Here is a 13,128-nt window from a genome sequence, read left to right as displayed (position 1 = left end):
ATCAGCAGATTGAGACCTGTGATCAGCCCTAAAATTCAGGATTGAGAAGGCAAAGTCTGTCTTTCAGTGTAATGCAGTTACTAAACAATCAGCCTAGACCTGTCTGATGCATATTTTTTAGATTTTGAACCATGTGATATCATGCAAATATCTTTGTCATTTATCAGGGCAAAGAATGTAAAATCTGTGTTCTTCCTTTTGGTCTGAGCCCTCTGGATCTTTATGAATACTTTAGACTGTGTAACGTCAAAGTTCAAGATGACATCCTCCACAGTGATGGTGTACTACCTGGACAAGCTTCAAAAACATTTGGTAAGTTTGGTTTTGGTCCAAAATATGAACTACCTTCTTGTCATCATTTGCAGTGTAGGGTGGATAATAAATGTCGAGAAGTTAGACCTTAGCCCCTCTCAACATTTCATCCATCTTGGTAGGAAGTTTATGTGAAACTCAGTCTTGTGAATCTCCCTCCCAAATGCAATGAAAATATTATTCATGGATTGTTGAGGATTTCAAATAAAATGTTTTTTTCAAAAACAGAGTTTCTTCTGCTCCTCACCCTATTCAGTGTGGCCATTGATTTGTTGTTACTTGGCAGCGTTTTATGGTCCATTACAAATGGCCTTTCCAGCCAATGGCAAATTTCCAAGGGCCATCTAGATCAGAATAATACAATCTTAGCCCACATCAAAAACTTCCTTCTCCAATGGCAAGACAGGAAGTGGCTCCCAGTAGAAATACCCCTGGAAAACCCACAACCAGAAGTCTTGATTTGTACAGATGCCAGTCTGTCAGATTGCTAGTGAACTTTTCAATGGTCACTAGAAAGTGGACACTTAAAGCCATGGCTCCCCACATCAGCCTTTTGCAAATCAGTTGACATTCTCAATGTCTCTAGCAGGGTTCATGCATGCAAAAAGTCTAGATGCTGTCTGAAAATAAAGTAGGTAACAGACACACACACCTTCTCAAAGAAAGATGGACAAAATCACCAGACATTTGCATTGTGGTATAGGATTGCCTATGACGGTTTGCCAAGTACCAGGTAATAATAAGGTGCACCATAAACCAGGATGGCTCAATATTTTAGCTGACTCACTGTCCAGGAGAACATAGTTACTTTATATAGAGTGATTATCCTTCCTTCTACATTCTGTTGAGTCTGTGCCCTGTGGGGCCACCCAGTAATAGATCTTTTCATTCTGAAGTGGAATAACAAATTGCGCACCTTGATCTCCTCTCTCCAGACACAGAAGCATGTGCCATCAAAACTGCTACACTGGGAGGGAGTGTGAACCTATGCCTTCACTCCATCTGTCCTGATACCAATAGCAGTTCAGAAAGTGCTAGACAGTTCTGATCACCCCCCTCTCTTCTGTGTTGGGACAAATCCTGATTCATGATCTGATTGCCTGAGTGAAAGAAATTACCAGGGAAGTCAGGGTTTCCCCCACCCTGCTAAAGCTCCATGACCCTTTACATGTTTTCTGATTTTCTCAAGCATGAAGAGAACATCTGTAACAGCTGGACTTAAGGCTTTTTCTACCTCTTACATCTGGAAAGCAAGATATAACACAAGCTGAGAGTTTGCAAAGAATTGAACTTGTCATGTGATCAGCTAGTTTTATAGTAACAGTTACTGTATTACATGAAATGCTCATGTTTACAGAGGAAGTGAACTTGTCATGTGATCAGCTAGTTTATAGTTATTACATGAAATGCTTAGTGTTTACAAAGGAATTGAACTTGTCATGTGATCAGCTAGTGTTATAGTTATTACATGAAATGCTCAGTGTTTACAAAGGAATTGAACTTGTCATGTGATCAGCTAGTTTTGTAGTACCAGTTACTGTATTACATGAAATGCTCAGTGTTTACAAAGGAATTGAACTTGTCATGTGATCAGCTAGTGTTATAGTTATTACATGAAATGCTTAGTGTTTACAAAGGAATTGAACTTGTCATGTGATCAGCTAGTGTTATAGTTATTACATGAAATGCTCAGTGTTTACAAAGGAATTGAACTTGTCACGTGATCAGCTAGTTTTGTAGTAACAGTTACTGTATTACATGAAATGCTCAGTGTTTACAAAGGAATTGAACTTGTCATGTGATCAACTAGTTTTGTAGGTATTACATGAAATAATCAGTGTTCACAAAAGAATTAAACTTGTCGCACAACCAGCTTGTTTTATAATTATTACATGAAATACTCCAGAAATATTGCTAGAGTCACATATCAGGTAAAATGTGAATTAATAAAAACAAATTTTTGGAAGCACCATAAATACTTAACTAGGGCTATTACAATATTTACAAATAACACAAATGACCCTTGATAGAAATAAATTAACCTTTAGATTTAATTTTCAATCATTTCAGCACTGTTAACCTGCACAGTCTTGGCAAATGTGTATCAGATGGCCTTTCCACATGTGCTGATACAAAAATACTGGATAAAGCTTTAGAACTTTTGCAAGAACCTTTGGAACTTTTGAGGACTACCTGTGAAAATGACTCTCTTCATATAAATCTCACCCTCCCTCAGAAGCCAGTGGAGCCAATAAATGAGTGTGTGCAAGTTCCAGTATGTGATTTCCGTACTGCCCAAGAGTGTATGACTAATATTGAAGTTAGACCAGGAGTACCTGCATGTGGGTAAGTAGGTTGCTGTCTGCTTGAGTTTATGTATTTATAAAATGTCAAGTTTATTATGTCCAACATTTACAAACAGTTGAATACAGATGAGATAGAATATGGGATGCAGATTCACTTTCATAGAGAAACTACCTTATACAGTAGCTTATTAGATGGATTGGACTGCAACTGCACATCTTTTGTCGTATAATAGTGGACCTGTCTGTGTCTGTGCAGTTTGTTATAAGTAGAATGAACAACATAGACTGTGGCACATTATGCAACAGCAGATCTTGGTCTGTGTTGTTTGCAGTTAAACCCATCTTATAGGTGAGCATATATGGTAACTTAAGATCAATTAGTTAAGTATTACCAATCAGCACACACTAGCTGCCATGCAGTATTTTTGCATTCTGTGAGACATTTTCTTTAGCAGCATCATGCAGTAAAAGTTTTTACAGGTACGTGTTAGCATAGTATCCCTGTTTTCAGGTGGTTTCACCATAATTTGAGCTCTCTAATGTACCAAAATGTAAGTAGATATTTTAGTATGTGTGAAACGTTCTAAAATTTAGAAAAGAATACAAAGTGTCTGTTTTATATACCAGTACACTCCTCAAATATTGTGAAGAGTCACAAGAAAATTATGATTTGTTTTGACCTAACACCTACCCCACCCTTGACATGGTAGTGTTGAGATAAAAAGGATTTTCAATAATGTTAGCAAAAATAAATAATTTCAAAAAATATATATCGAGAGGAAGACATTTTGGCTGTGACTGCTACATATGCCCCTATGTATCAACAGTAAGTGGTCCTGCTTAGAGCCCATGTAAAACTACCCTTTGGGCAATTTACACAATAGATTATCTTGAAGTAAAATTGAAATATAGATAAGGCAATCGGAAATAAGATAATATTTCACAGATTACTTAACTGACTGAGAATAATTGGATAGTTGTTCACAGTTGGATGACATTACTTTTTTTTACCCACCCCACCCCACTTGGGATCTCAAAACATGCATTCTGAGTCCCTGAAATACCCCATCACTGCCTGGTAATTTGGCAAGTACACATACATGACAGGGGTAGGAACGTGAGTCAACATTTTTCTTATAATGCTAATTTTAAATGCCAGGCAGATGCATTTCCTAGTTTATTTTTTTACAATTCTTTAAGATATACCAGAGAAGGAAACAGGCAGCTCATAGGAGTAGGTAGTTTATGCCCCACCACAACACTGGTAGGATAGTCAAACCATGATAATCCATCTGTCAATCTATCACACCTTGTTTTAATTTTGAGTTTGTTCAGTTTTAAAGATGATGTTGGCCTTCCATGATCCCCTAACTGTCATTCAGACATTAATCTTGAAGAGAAATTAAGAAAATTTTAAAGGTATTCCTCTGATAAAAGATTAAAACACCTTATATTTTCATCTGTTTTTCAGATTATATACACAAACTGCAGAATGTGTCTATGGAGCAATATCAGGATGTAATGACATTGAGAAAGCAACTGTGACATATCTCCTAAGAGAATTTAGATTAACAAGAAAGGAGCTTGAAGACTGTGCCGCAAATGCCATAAACTGGACAATTGGTGCTAACATCAGCAACTTTACTGCATGTGCGGAACAAATACCCAGAGATGTAGAAAGAGCCATGAATCAGGGTGGTGTTGGAATTATTAGAGTTTGCAATGCTTTCCAGAATTTTGCAAAATGTGCTACGACTAGTTTGGAGAGCAAAAATATTCCTGGCCTTGTCTCCAAACTCTACAAGAGACAATTGTCTGCATCAACATTGTACCTTGATACTTTTTGCACAAATCTAGGTATTTAATTATCTTAATTGTTGATATTAAAAGTAAGATTTGGCACTAATTTTACATAGAGAGTTTAGTATGTCTATTCTGCAATGTAACCAATAAGACACATATAAAAACATGTCACTTTTTAAAACAATAAGATAAAACATAGGGGTTTATAATCTTGGATAAAACGTCATAAAAATGCACTAATTCTTGCCTTGGCTTGAAAAATTATTTGACTCAAATTAATAACCGTCACTTTCCAAAGGTACAAATTCAGATACGTATAAATTTAGACTATTCAATTTAAATTTAATTTTCAACTCAAATACTTCACCATTGTAGAGAATGTTCTCGAAATCTTGATTGGGTACAATTCTTGGCTATTTACCTAAAATTTGTCAGGATAATGAGATAGATTGATTTTTATTACAAGTGAAAGATACAATATTTAAGTGCTTTTATTTCTTTTTTTGCAGAGGTAGAAACTAATTTTACAGGTGAGTTGATGTTAGAACTTATGTCAGTTTAACATGGATCATTTTAGGACTCTGTATCTAATGTGGGAGCTGTAATCACCTTTTTTCTGTTTGTCAGTCCATTTGTCTGTCTGTTCATCCATTCACACTTCTTGTTGCCAGTAAACTTCTGCAGTGATTACAAATAATTGAATTCAGTTTGGTAGGTAAGGGGGTGCTCACCAATTAATATGTACTTTAGAGAGAGTGAAGTAGTTCACATTTAAAACATGCACAATGGAGAGAATGTTGGCATACTTATGTGCTACAGTAATGTAATGTGGATGATATTTCTTTGGATATTGTACTTTTAGAAATTTTACATGATTTAAGCACACTGCTAACTAAAATGACTGCTCCCTTGTGTTAAAAAATCAGCTTGAATTAGTCTAATGTACACTATACATAGCAGCTATTAAAATAGGGAAAATGAATTTTGCCAGACTAGACAATACCAGCTTCTGAAAATGCAATGAATGAATTACCAAATATATAAAATGTAAAAAAAAGTTATCGGCTCTATATTTTACAATTTACCTCTTAAGTTCAGGAAGTGAAAATGACCAAGTAGAGCTAGTACTTTTTTGAAAGGTGCACATTTGAAGTAAGGCCAAGCTGTATACTCTATAACCCATAGTACACCCATCAATCATACACCAAAATAAAGGGAATTAAAGGTTCTTTTAATTATACCTAAGATATACAAGGTCTTTTTTAAATAGCCAGTATAACCAGTGAGGAAAGCCGGGGAATATCTTTTTCTTTAAAATCCTAACCCTATGCAAAATACGAAACTGTAGAGCGCCACCTAAGTTGCTTATTATGTGTAAATGTGCCTTCCAAATGTTTTGTCTTTCCAAATCTAATTTGATGGAGTTATTGCCCCTTTACCATCAGTATTACTTCTGTTCAGCAGATCGTTGTATGTAACAAATCTTATGAGCCATTCCACATATTCTGATGCAATAAGGTGTGTCATCACTGCTGATGCAATAAGGTGCTTCATCAACCTGGATGTGGCTTTTATTGTTTTTGTCTTCTTAACTCCATTTTGGATAGAGTCATGGCACTCAACAGTTAAGTGTTTTCACATGGGCTCTTGCTTGTAATCAGCATAGTTCAGGAACAATTCAATATTCGTGACGAAGATTCTCTCATGGATTTGCATTTTTAGACTTATAACAAACCTTGGATTTTATATTGCCAAATATATTGTTTTAAAGTGGAAGTTAAGTTTAACACGAAAGTTTTCATTGCCTTTGGTGATTCTGGCTATTTTTAGCATCAACATTGATGTGGATGGACATGCAATTATTTGTTTTTCTTGGCAAAAAAGCATGTCCCAAGGGTACACATTATAGTCTGATAATACAAACCCGTTTGTTTGTACTCCCCTACCGATTTAAATAATGGAAACCTTTAAAGTGATAAAAAGTGCAAGGAACTTAGTCAATTCGTTCATTGATTTATAGTTTCTAACCTGACTGTGAGTAGAATGGCCCTAACACCATCATCTTATGTGCATTTCATGCTTAATGGAAGTTGTCAGTGTAATAGACGGACATGCTCGGATCCATTTCCAGTTTCTGGACAAGTCCATTTTCAGCAAAGGGGTGTATCGCTACTACAGATGTACATATATAATTCGTCTGCTTCCGATATTAACAATGACGAATCAACCAAAGGAAAATAATGACAACTATAAATTTGCTTTTCATGTGGATTTGCCAAGCAGTTTAATTTCTATGTTCATTTATGCAAAGGGATATAATTCCAAACTCTCAAAGTTATGTAATTTACGGAATTATCCAGCAGTTGATGAACAGGATGATCTACATCATTATGTTGTCTGATGGAAATAAACTAGCCTATAGTGTATGCAGTATAGCACCGTGTTAGTATGGAAAGTCCGTTAAGCATGAAGTGGTGCAGGGGATGCCAGCATTGATGCCATTCTCAGGTCATATTCAGGTTAGAAATTATAAATCAATGATTCAATTGACTTAGTTCTGTGCACTTTTTATCACATTAAACATTCTTGTTTTTGAAATCAGTAGGGGGTTACAAACAAACGGGCATGTAGAGTCAAACTATAGTCAATATTTAGGGGACAAAGGGAACAAAGCCTGCACTCAAGGTGCAACACTCACACACACACACACACACACACACACACACACACTGTATTGGCATCCATGCCCATACTTTCCTTGTACAATCGAATATGTTATATGGAGGTACCTTATACTGGGGTCATTATTATATATATATATACTTTCCTTGTACAATCGAATATGTTATATGGAGGTGCCTTATACTGGGGTCATTATATATATATATACTTTCCTTGTACAATTGAATATGTTATATGGAGGTACCTTATACTAAGGTCATTATATATATATATATATATATATATATATATATATATATATATATATATATATATATATATATATATATACACAATCGAATATGTTATATGGAGATATAATATAGTGAAGGATAACTGTAAGTGTTTCACTCACCTTGTGTTACACTAGATAGCAATATTTTTTAATTTTGTTTACAAAACTGGCTGTTACTCTTTGTTATTAATTGTTTTATTTCCTGTATTTTTGTTGGCTATCTGAAGTTTGATTCACTGATGAAAATGCATCAGCTTTATAAATATTGCATACAGTGTTAGCCTTTAATTTAAAACTAAAATTTATAATCTAAATGCCTTGTCTTGATAAAGGTATCTTAACAGAGGTAAATAAATGATTTATGGATTAAAATCTAGTACTAATTGGCAGATGCTTTTGCAAAATGGTCGTCTTTCAAGTTGGGTTTAAAATCTACTCTTACAGGTTGTTTTTTTGGAGAGATTAGTTTTGTTAGATAATGAGATGATTTACATCATCAATCATTTATTCAAAATCTTTTTTTTTCAGCGGAGGATTGTGATTCTAGTGAAGTACTGTCATGTTTGAAAATGTACACTGTCCCTGCGGTAATGGGAGCTGGTTTCTCCAAGGATGGCCAGAAGGAATTATGTTCATTGTATGCTTTTAGAAATAACTTCACAGAATTACTATAATTAAAAGTTTATATATTCCTTCATATCTTATCTACCTTATGGTTACATGACTTTAAACAATTTAACTGCCTACAAGTCATGAGTGCTCTCCTGGTTGCTGTGTATAAAATTACATGAGTTAAAATAAACCATGTTTAAGTCTAAACTTAGTTTAATATAGCTATAGTAATTATTCACATATCAAGGATAATTTAAGGACAGCTTTCAGTGTGTATTTCATTGATCTTTAAGGACCACAGTTTCTTAAATGCCCCAGTTCCCCCCCCCCCCCGCCTTATTCTAGCCCTGGATAAAATTACAAAGTATTTACATATTTTGAAATAGTAAACTTAACAAAATATTTGTTTTTAAAAAAAAGATTTGTCAAGAATTCATGAATTTTCTCTGCATCTAATTTAATCTCATGAAGTGAACATTACATAAATAACAAATTGCAAGAATTATTGATGCAAATAGCATGTCCAATCTTGTCAATCACTGTATCAGAAACTTTATGTTGTATTATGCTAAGATACTGCAATATTTAGTGTATGAAACGACAGAGGAACACTTGTCACCAGTACCTTGAAATTATTTTTTACAATTTTATTCATTTCACCTTTTAGGTTTGGCAAGGATTTGCAGTGCATGGTCAACATAACAAGAAACTGTTCCAAATCACGGAATAAGCTGCTGAGATTGGTCAAGCATCTTGCTGACATGGCTGTTTATTCTTCTGAGCTTTGTGCTGAGGAACCTTTGATTTGCTCTCCCTATGATGCTGTGTACTGTATCTCAGAAATGGGTCAAATGGTGGCTTCCTTTGACACGATTGGTGGTGACACTGAAGAAATTTGTAGGTAGGACTCGGTGACATAGGGCTGTTTATGCTGACACTATACATGTGTCAGCAGTACTGAGTTCATTGTGCAGTAGACGGAAACATTGTTTATGCTGACACAATACATGTACTGAGTTCATTGTGTAATAGATGGAAACCTTGTTTATGCTGACACAATACATGTACTGAGTTCAGTGTGCAATAGATGGAAATCAGGTTTATGCTGACACAATACATGTACTGAGTTCATTGTGCAATAGATGGAAATCAGGTTTATGCTGACACAATACATGTACTGAGTTCATTGTGCAGTAGACGGAAACATTGTTTATGCTGACACAATACATGTACTGAGTTCATTGTGCAATAGACGGAAACCTTGTTTATGCTGACACAATACATGTACTGAGTTCATTGTGCAATAGATAGAAATCAGGTTTATGCTGACACAATACATGTACTGAGTTCAGTGTGCAATAGACGGAAACCTTGTTTATGCTGACACTTACATGTACTGAGTTCAGTGTGCAATCGACGGAAATCATGTTATCTAAATGATTCTATTTACAATTTAGAGCAGTGTACTAGCAATATGTGTTAAGTTCATCCTAAATTTTTAACATTTTGCCAATTTGAACCTATTTTTTATGCATAGAAAGTGTTTAAATAAAAATCTGATCTCTATGGCTGTATAATTAGTTTTCATCAAAGGACATTTTGATATGCTTTGAAATCCTTAGAAAACATTCATTCAGTGCCATATCGTTGAAGTTGTGTGACCATCAGTAGCCTTTTTTCAGCCTATAAATCTACTAGCTCATTGTCTATGTCTGTATCGCTAAATCACACAAATCTGATATCTCATCAAAATCAGTATTGCCTACATCAATACCAGAGCCTATATATGATTTACTGAACCCTTCGTAGTCATGATTCTAATATCCAAAATCTAGAAAATGCCAAACAAAGCCCACAGTCTCCAGTTTTGGAAAATAGAGAATCCGATCCATACCTTTAAATAGATAATGACTTTATCTAATGTAACATGATGGTCCTTTTCCTCAGTGATTATAGTTTATATTAGGGAATATTTCCTGAAGGTGGCACTATCAATACCAGCTCAAAATGGTTGATGTTTACTGTAGTGATTGAAATGCACTACTGTACAGATGGTGCTTAGGCACCCAAATGTCTTGTATGCAAATCCGATCAAGTCATCAAAATGCACTTCCACTGAAATTTGGTAGAGGCACGTAAATCAGTTATGTAAAGGGTTAAGAATATTTAAAGCCTTGTTGATATTGGGACATGCAAATAATATTACCTATATTGGCAAAGAATATTTAAAGCCTTGTTGATATTGGGACATGCAAATAATATTACCTATATTGGCAAAGAATATTTAAAGCCTTGTTGATATTGGGACATGCAAATAATATTACCTATATTGGCAAAGAATATTTAAAGCCTTGTTGATGTTGGGACATGCAAATAATATTACCTATATTGGCAAAGAATATTTAAAGCGTTGTTGATATTGGGACATGCAAATAATATTACCTATATTGGCAAAGAATATTTAAAGCCTTGTTGATATTGGGACATGCAAATAATATTACCTATATTGGCAAAGAATATTTAAAGCCTTGTTGATATTGGGACATGCAAATAATATTACCTATATTGGCAAAGAATATTTAAAGCCTTGTTGATATTGGGACATGCAAATAATATTACCTATATTGGCAAAGAATATTTAAAGCCTTGTTGATGTTGGGACATGCAAATAATATTACCTATATTGGCAAAGAATATTTAAAGCCTTGTTGATGTTGGGACATGCAAATAATATTACCTATATTGGCAAAGAATATTTAAAGCCTTGTTGATATTGGGACATGCAAATAATATTACCTATATTGGCAAAGAATATTTAAAGCCTTGTTGATATTGGGACATGCAAATAATATTACCTATATTGGCAAAGAATATTTAAAGCCTTGTTGATATTGGGACATGCAAATAATATTACCTATATTGGCAAAGAATATTTAAAGCCTTGTTGATATTGGGACATGCAAATAATATTACCTATATTGGCAAAGAATATTTAAAGCCTTGTTGATATTGGGACATGCAAATAATATTACCTATATTGGCAAAGAATCACTTTCATTTCGAGAATAACTTTTATTGAATGAGATGTATGCCATAACACTGTAAGCATGTAAAGGCTGAAAAAGGTTTATTTAGTACACATTTATAAGCTTTACAAAATCCTGTGATCTAGATATAATTTCCAATAAACTTTATCTGTCATCAGAGAGAGGAAATCTGTTCATGATATTTTCAGAATGAAGTGGATGTGTTATTTATTTTAAATTCAATTAGTTAAGAATTTTTTAAAAAATGTGGCTAATTTTCTTTTTTGCATTGTACATTTTCAGTTTATCTGACTTTAAAAAGCATTATATTACAAAGTATTTGAAATAACATGTCTTCCTTTCTTGCATGTGCAATGGCCAGTCAATTTTCTCTTGCAGATCTATCAAACATACTGAGATGTGTGTGAAATACACCACAAATGCATGCAGTCGAGATGAGCAGCTTGCTATCCGTGCTACATATGAAAAAGTGCAGTGTCTTGCCCTCGATATTTGTCCATCTGCAGACAAGGAAACAGAAGATCCACCTGTACGTGGTCCAGTCGATTGCATAGACCCAGCCATAGTAAGCAAAGATGCAGGATGTAGACCAATGCAAGCACTCCAATGCATTGAAGAAATGAGAATGAAACTGCATGATCCTTTCAGACGAGATGACAAAGTATGCTTGTAAGTAAAGTTTCACAGATCTGTAGGTCTTTTACATCAAATGCCATGTCTGCATATTTTAATTTCTCCATTGTCTCATCCAATTATCATTAAGAAAAAAGTCTGCTACCTCTGGAATCCAGCAATCCCAAAAGTTTCTTCTTCCCATCTATGTAGCATATAGACAAAATGAGTACAAATCTTACTGCTTACCTCCCCTTCCTACCTCTAGGTAGCTGCTCATTGGACGGATGTATTTTTTTATGCTTTTGTTCAGATGTATTGAAATCATGCTTGCCCTCCCATAATCCTGGATTTTCTTTGTAATTCAGTGCTGTGTACATGTTGCTATAATTATTTTTGGAAATTGGATACCTTTTTTTGTGGTTGTAGACTTAAGTATTCTTACCGTGTTCTTGAACATAGTATCATTGATATTCATTGGTTGTTTGAAATTACTGACTTTTATTTGGAAGAGTTTATTTTCCTCAGGATTTATGTTCAGTTCTTCATTTTTACTCTATACACATTTTGAACTTTATTCTTAATTGGCACCATATATCAATTATTGTAATGAGGTATGCATTGGTAAAAGTTAACTTTTAAATGCCACTGTTTAGTAAATATTGGGTTGATGTGCCATTAAATCAAATGCACATCTGTTCATCACATAACAGGTATAACATTTGACTTGATGTTATTTTCCTTTTCAAAGAGCAGCATATAAATTCTGTTTAGATAATTATTCAGATTTTCATACAACAGTGCAAAACCCTATGACCTTTATATAGAGTAAGAGGCAATAATGGTACCTGATGACCTTTATATAGGGTAAGAGGCAATAATAGCACCTGATGACCTTTATATAGGGTAAGAGGCAGTAATAGTACCTGATGACCTTTATATAGAGTAAGAGGCAATAATAGTACCTGATGAATACTGAGTTGAATTTGCTTACTAAATTACAAGGGTGCAGAGTTATTTTTATTTAGTCGGAGAAAAAAATTGTGAGAAAAGTAATCTTTGTCGATGTTTATACCAAGTCAAGGAAATCCCAGTGATGGGGTTACATTATTTGTCTCCCCACTCAACATAGCCTTGTGGAGAGAAAAAAGGATTTCTTTGTCTTGGTCTAAACCCCAGCATAGATTCTATAATAATCACCCACGTCTGTTCATCTGTCCCAAAATAAGTTATTTTCATTAGTACACAGAAACACCTCAAAATAGATGAATGAGTTTTAGTTGGCATATTTATCACATAGTTGGTACACTTTGCCTATAGTGTGTGCATTTAATATTTTTGATACTATAACATGTGAACATCTCACTTTATGATTCTGATTGGTCCAAATAAGCACATGAAATTATTGTGCAGTATTCTCTATAATGATTTGCTGTGATCATTGAAAAACTTTATTAAAACCAGCAACTTCTGAAATGTT

General features: G+C 34.4%; 1 protein-coding gene across 1 annotated transcript in view; it reads left to right on the top strand.

The window, feature by feature from the left end:
* The window catches only part of LOC149772420 (uncharacterized), a 135,323-nt gene that overhangs the window by 43,446 nt on the left and 78,749 nt on the right, over positions 1-13,128 (top strand). The window contains exons 15-20 of the mRNA XM_089947855.1: positions 2,383-2,658; positions 4,090-4,475; positions 4,931-4,951; positions 7,906-8,014; positions 8,657-8,890; positions 11,415-11,705. Coding sequence (XP_089803981.1) covers positions 2,383-2,658; positions 4,090-4,475; positions 4,931-4,951; positions 7,906-8,014; positions 8,657-8,890; positions 11,415-11,705 — 1,317 coding nt within the window. The remainder of the gene's footprint in view (positions 1-2,382; positions 2,659-4,089; positions 4,476-4,930; positions 4,952-7,905; positions 8,015-8,656; positions 8,891-11,414; positions 11,706-13,128) is intronic.

This window comes from Sinohyriopsis cumingii, unplaced genomic scaffold, assembly GCF_028554795.1.
Source record: "Sinohyriopsis cumingii isolate HCF-2022 unplaced genomic scaffold, ASM2855479v2 utg001510l, whole genome shotgun sequence".
NCBI classification, from domain to species: Eukaryota; Metazoa; Mollusca; class Bivalvia; order Unionida; family Unionidae; genus Sinohyriopsis; species Sinohyriopsis cumingii.
The sequence above is the reverse complement of the archived record's forward strand: the minus strand, read 5'-3'. Positions and strand labels throughout refer to the sequence as shown.